Source organism: Nestor notabilis, unplaced genomic scaffold, assembly GCF_000696875.1.
Source record: "Nestor notabilis isolate BGI_N333 unplaced genomic scaffold, ASM69687v1 scaffold8410, whole genome shotgun sequence".
NCBI lineage: Eukaryota > Metazoa > Chordata > Aves > Psittaciformes > Psittacidae > Nestor > Nestor notabilis.
The window spans coordinates 68,426-75,092 of NW_009909653.1; the positions used below are offsets into that span (position 1 = coordinate 68,426).

Consider the following 6,667-nt stretch of genomic DNA (forward strand, 5'->3'; position numbering starts at 1 on the left):
GTATATGGAGTCTGTCAGTCTCCAGGTGGTGCCACTCCTGAAAAGCAAAGCACATTCTCATTACCAAATTGAAAGGTACTAAAAAACATAGGATTGGAAGCATTTTTTAGATAATGTGGGTGTTTTGTAAAAGGTTTATCTTCAGCTATAGGAAAGTTACATTCCATAGGATAGCTTAAGACAAGCAAATTTTTGAGGAGTAGTACTTTTTCCTTTTCTGGGTCTTGTTGAGATAGTTATTCAAGAAAATCCTGTGCATGCAAGGAAACCAGTTTTATCAACACACAGTACCTTCAAAGATTTGAACAGTTGGCCGAAGAGCCAAAGATTCTGTTATTCCTTTTGGCACTGAGGCTATGAGAACCACAGAAGTTCTGGCAGGTTGGCATTCGTCCCGTGTGTACTGCTGATAGTAAACTTGATATACTGTTGGAGTGGTGCTGTTAGAGGCAAGGATCTCCAGAAATGGATTATAGCATTTAACATCCAATATCCTAGAATTTATTTCCTTGTGCTAGAACTTTAGGATTTAATTTTTGTTCTATAATACTAAATGCTATTTTTTTACTTCATATAAATGAAAGCACAGAATGGAAGACAAAGTTAAAACAGTTACAAATAACTTTTCAGTATATCCCTTACTCAAGAGTTCTCCCTCAGGGTTCCTTACAGTCTTATTTATACGTAAAAGAAACTGTTCTAATCTCTGATATGGACATTTTGAAACAAGACTATTTTTTATGCAAGCTGTTTAAGGGGAATAGCAAGCTGCATCTTGTAACCTAAAGTGCCCCAAGCTGCTTTAAAGCTTGAACAGTATCTTGAGAATCAATAGATTTTCAAACTGTGAAATGCTGTTATTTATTTTCTGCTGTTGATTCTGTCTCAAATGCTGTTTTGTTATTGGTATAAGCTAGCAATGTTAGTTCAGTTGTTCCTCAGGTTTGGATATAAATCATTCGTTCAACAGAATTCCTTCAACTAAAAAAAACACAGTACTTGTTTGAAAGCAATGTTAAAAACCAAATGTACTGGACGTGTCTTTTTAAAAGAAAACCATAAAAAAACCCAGTAGAAACACAAAAAACCGGCAGATATGACTTGGAAAATGATAATTTTAAAGTAATTCTAAATGAAAGGCAAAGTACTATTAAAATTAAAGCAACATTATTAAAAGATGTGCTGATTTTCAGTCAAATTTTCTGTAAAAGACCAATTAGTTTAAAAAACTTGACAGCATTAACTGGAAAGCATAAGCACTCTGATACTTATACTTTAAAAAATGATTGAACAAATGGGAAGGCATCCCCGAAAGAGCTGTGCTACAATTCTGGACATAGGCTAGGTGGCACTGCTAGCTCAAATATCTATGTCAGAATTTCCTTGCTATTTACCCAGTTTCAGTGTCTGTGATGCATTTCCTTTTTTCTGTGTTTAGACAACACTTATTTCATATTCTTATTCAGGATGCTGATCATAGTGATGTCCTACAGATGTCCAGTGTTGGGCTCAGTTAATGACAACATCAAACAAGTATTTCTTCAGTTACGATTTTACAGTCAACAAAAGGGATTTACTACCATCATTGGAAAGTGTCTTGTTACTTTAAGTACAGCAGCACCCTTCCAAAGACATTCTGTAGATCAGCTTCTTACAAGTACTGGCATATCCAGGCCATGTACCATCCCAGAGAGCAAGTAGAAGATCACTCTCAAATTAATTTCAGTGTAATATTATTCTAAAGGAAATGGATATCAACTAATTCTGCTTTTCAGTGTTCCCCAGTTCCAAACTGGCAAGAGGTAATGAGTGTGATTTTTGTGACAATCGAAATTATGGATAGCTGGGTTTTTCCTGGGGAGTGTATTAGTACAGGAGGAAGCAACCTTATTCAGCAGAAGGTGACAAAGCTTCCTTATTCACCCATCCTTTCTTGCTTATGGTTGGATGTTTTTTGATCTGTTGCAATGCCAGAGCAGTCTGTCCTAAAAGTTGGAATCTTTTCACTCATTGATGGTAAAACCCCAAAAACCATAATTTGGCTGCACTCACTCATCAATGGTGACATCCACATCAGTCATGGTGTGAAACTCAAATTAAACCTTTGTTCCAAGATAAATGTTGAATCCTTTGATAATAAGTGTCTCAGCTTTGCCTTAACATTTGTCTAGCAGTGGGAAGCCTTTCTTCAGTGACAGCATTCTGTTCCATCGACAATAGACCTGATTCTTTTCTCATTTGCATCAGTTTCATAGTAGTATATGGCTCCCAGAGTTACTCCCGGTTGGCACATAAGTCAGAATTGGGCCCATTATAGCTTTATTACACTGGGGTTTGAGGAAGTGGGGTATTTTATTATATTTGTATTAATTAATTTGTGACAGTGGCCTGACTTGGTACGTTATTTTACTGCTGCTTTCATTTCTTGCTTTAATATGAGATTTGTAGTAAAATGAGCAATATGGCCACAGTATAATTTCTTAGTAGATCATTGAGCGACAACTGAGTTTATAAGGGGTGATTTTGCACTTGCATAGCACAAAATTCAGATGAGCTAAGAGCATATGTGTTTATATCTTGGATTCTGGCTATAGTTGCTATAATTTGAATTACAGGATAAAGAGAAAGATAAAGAGTTGGAAAACAGTGAATGCTGGCCTAATGATACCTTCTAAAGAGTAATAAAATTATTAGTACTATTTTAGACTTTTGCCTGTTTTACCAAACAGTGCAAGTCAGCAGTTTATAAAAACAGGCTATTTTGCATGAACCAGCATCCATCAGTCTTAGAGCAGGTGAACATTTCATATCATAGTTGGCCTCAATGCAAACCAGTCTTGAAAAATCTACCAATGAAGGTATGCTTTACTTTTGTTTTGTGTTCCTCTATCTTAAAGATGTAAAACTGAGAATACCTTTTTTGAATAATACTAGATACCACTAAGAAAAAGAATCAAAAATACTGAATAAAAGAGTGGGGAAGGCATGATAAAAGAGACTGTTGCATGAAAGGGTATGCTTTTGTGCAGGTGTGTGCTTTAAGTAAGTGCCATACAGAATATGTTGAAGCACATTTTGATTGAAAGGGCTTTTCCAGTTTCTACAGTTGCAGTGCCTCCAACATCTAGATCTGGCAGAATTTGGGTTTATATAGATGCAACTGATGTCAAGCAACATTACTACCCAAGTGCAGGAGCAAAGGAATTGTGCTAACCATTTTAGTTCTGAGAGCTATATAGCATACGCTGACAAAGACTAGGAAAAGAGGCTAAGCTTAATGCCATTTTTTTTTTTTTTTTCATTCTGCGTACTTCCATGTTGGAAAATTATAGCACAATGAGAAGTGTTGTCAAAGAGGGCAACTCTGATTGTCACCTCAGGGACATCAAGGAAGAAGTAATTGAAGAATAAACAATCATGACTGAATATCTTCTCTCTCTCACCATGGCAATTCCTGTTAAACATCATATAATCACTCCAGACTTACATTCCTGCAAGGGGTCACATTGATTTTTCTATATGTTAAGAAAGATTTGAGTATTACACTTGAATTGTTATACAGTGCATTCAGAAATGGAAGAGCTGATTTGAGATTAGCTGTTGTTTTAGACTAACTGAATCTTCCTGAACACCTGCTGATGTCAGACAACAACACTTTACACTACACTTTGTATTTAAAATATGTAGTACCTTACCCAGGGTAATCTAAAATAAATGGAATTGATAAGATGCAAATATTTGCTTTAGGGCATGTGTAAAAATACGAATAGGTTCATCTAATTTTAATTTAGTCAACAGGTGAATGGCATATATGTAAATAAGCAGAAAAGCTTGAAGTTATGAAACTGGAGTGTAAGTGAAAAACATTGCTACCCTTTGTATCTGTCATCTCAAGTAAACAATAGAACTGGTTTCATTGTACAAAGAAAGAATATCAAAGTAACATGGATAGGAAGCCAGTTCTGCTTTTTTATTTCAGGATAAAATATTTCAACCTGTACCTCAGTTTACCCATGTATTAAATACTATTACTTTACATGGCTCGAAGAATGAATTAATGAAAAGTATTTAAAAAGTATTATCTTTGGAACACAAGTGCTGTTTGAGACTTCAGTATTCATTTTTACTTGGTTAGATTACAGATATTTGATCCAAGTCCTAGTCACAAATCTAGTAACGGAATTCACAAATCCAGTAACGTCAGTCCTGTATACTCTACAGTGAGCTCATTTTCTTTTCACATGTCCCTCATGCTTGCAAAGCTTCTAAAAACGCAGACATTAGTGACATTGTAAGTGATGGTGTCTCCTTTTTTTGTTCATTTTTGAATGAACAAAAAAAAAAAAAAGTTATTTTTTGCCCGGTAAATTACATTGCAGATATTTAACTGAGTATCTCTGAAATATACCAGTATGCTTTTAAGTGAACTTGAAAGTCATTCATCTGGCATTAAATTAATATTTAAAATACCCATTGTTTGCATGACAGACCAGCAATGCTACAGATGCTGGCAAAATGTCAGTGTGGAGTAAATCTTCCCTAATAAACCACACTTACCCTATACCCTAGAGTTTTTTAAAAGGACCACCAGGATCCCAGACTCATCGTACATGTATCTGGGATGAACTCAAGATGTTTAATTGATACATGCTTATGTCTGAACACTGTCAAGTCTCGTAATAAGATGTTTAGTACAATACATTGTTAGACTGCTAGAGTCCAGCCACAGTAATAAGTAATGACATTTGCAGCACAAAGGCAGCTCCCCAACGAATTGGTGACAAGAGTAAAAAGGCAATCTACTCTGTGTAAGCTTTAAATGTGGTCTGAATTTTACAATTACATGTCCTAAAGCCCATTATTAGACATGAAGGCAATGAGAAGGAAAGCAGTCATTGCATCACTACTAACACCAATTATAGGAAACATAAATCATTCAAATTTTTGTACTTTAATAAAAATCAGGCTGAATTGGTGTTTAAAAGGAAGGATCTAGTATAGGAGCCTAATGGGATAGAAGAAAATAGAGTAATTGGAGGCTGCTGTCTTTTCACTTTCTATATAAAATTATTTGAAGAGACAGCCAAGAACTTTAAACAGCAGAAACACAGAAAAGTTGTAATTTGGATGTCTTCAGTTGTGACTTTAATGGTGTTTGCTTAAAGAGCTTTCTTTTATCTCTGCAGACATACTTCAATGACAATATCCTCACACTGATACGGACTTTGGTAACAGGAGGAGCCACACCAGAGCTGGAAGCACTGATTGCTGAGGAAAATGCATTGAGAGGAGGTTACAGCACACCCCAGACACTTGCAAACAGGGACAGGTGTCGAGTTGCTCAGTTGGCTTTGTATGATGGGCCATTTGCAGACCTAGGGGTAAGATCACGAGGGAAATGTAGGACCAAGGCGGGTCTGCAATCTATTTGCTTTCTCTCAGAGCGAATTAAGAATCTATCTTAATTAGTGTATAATTTCTATTATTTAATTTAATAGAGCCCAGTTTTGCTCTTACACTTTTTGAGAAGTTTTATGACTTCCCAGACTCCTTGCCTGGATATTTCATACAGAAAATCCTGTGGCTCTTACTTGCCAGCTATAAATAGATGAGCTGACTCAGAGGATGTAACCATTCTAATACTAATCTATTGTAAACGTAAGCAATATCAATACCTTTGTTGAGTTTTGATAAGCTTATTTAGTCTTTCCACTGAGCTTCTAGTTGTTGCCTAAAATATACTATTAGCTTGGAAAAAAAACCCTATAATGTTTGTTTTCTGCTGTTTCTGATGAAGTAGAATTCTTGCAAAACCCTAATTTTTTTTTTTTTTGACTCCACTATAATAACAATGAAGTAAAAAAAAAAAAAAAAAACAACAAACCCAAAACAAACCAAACCCAAAACAAAATAAACAAACCATCTTTAAAAGCAATGCATTTGTATAAAGAGGTATGTAGAAACGTTTTCTGGACCAAATCTTGTAATCTTGAGGCAAATCCCAAAGCACCCACTTCACTTTGATGGTGATGCAGGATTCGATATTTCTTAAAGTAACCTCGTGTTCACCAGCTCTGTTCAAAATGAATGGAGAGTCCTTCTTCACAGAAATGACAGGGAATGCCAGTTTAAGGATTAGGGGTGATGAGGATACACAGAAGTAAACAGCCTTTCACTTCATGTAGAAGTCCATTCATAGCTGAGTCTAAGAGCTCATCAGAACACTTGGGCAGCAGTTACGTTTCCACAAATAAAGCAAGCACTACCAATCCTTCAAATGCTGTTTTGCCAGCTCAATTGCACTACATCGGTGAAGGTAGAATGCAGTAGCACTCATCGTTACTTAAGAATGAATATTTTAAATATACAAACTATGAAATCTAATTTTTTTTTTAATAAAAATATTTTAGGTTATTTATGGAATATGACATACATTTCATCATTATTTCACTGTGGGAGATACATTACTTCCCTTTTAACCCCTCAGAACTCTAAATTCTGTTGTGCTCCCCAACAAATACATTTGTCTAGATGACAGTATGGCTACTACCAAAAAAGGGTCAAATATACTAAAAAATATTAATATCACAGTTAATGTAATTTTTAGAATATGCATTGTTTGCTACCAAAGTTTGTATTTCCAGCCTAAAGCAAACCACTCACTCTT

At 35.4% G+C, this 6,667-nt stretch overlaps 1 protein-coding gene across 1 annotated transcript in view; it reads left to right on the forward strand.

Moving 5' to 3' along the window:
* The window catches only part of LOC104406521 (calcium-activated potassium channel subunit alpha-1), a gene marked incomplete at its 5' end in the record, with an annotated part of 66,013 nt that overhangs the window by 48,107 nt on the left and 11,239 nt on the right, over window positions 1-6,667 (forward strand). The window contains one exon of the mRNA XM_010015554.1: window positions 5,187-5,381. Coding sequence (XP_010013856.1) covers window positions 5,187-5,381 — 195 coding nt within the window. The remainder of the gene's footprint in view (window positions 1-5,186; window positions 5,382-6,667) is intronic.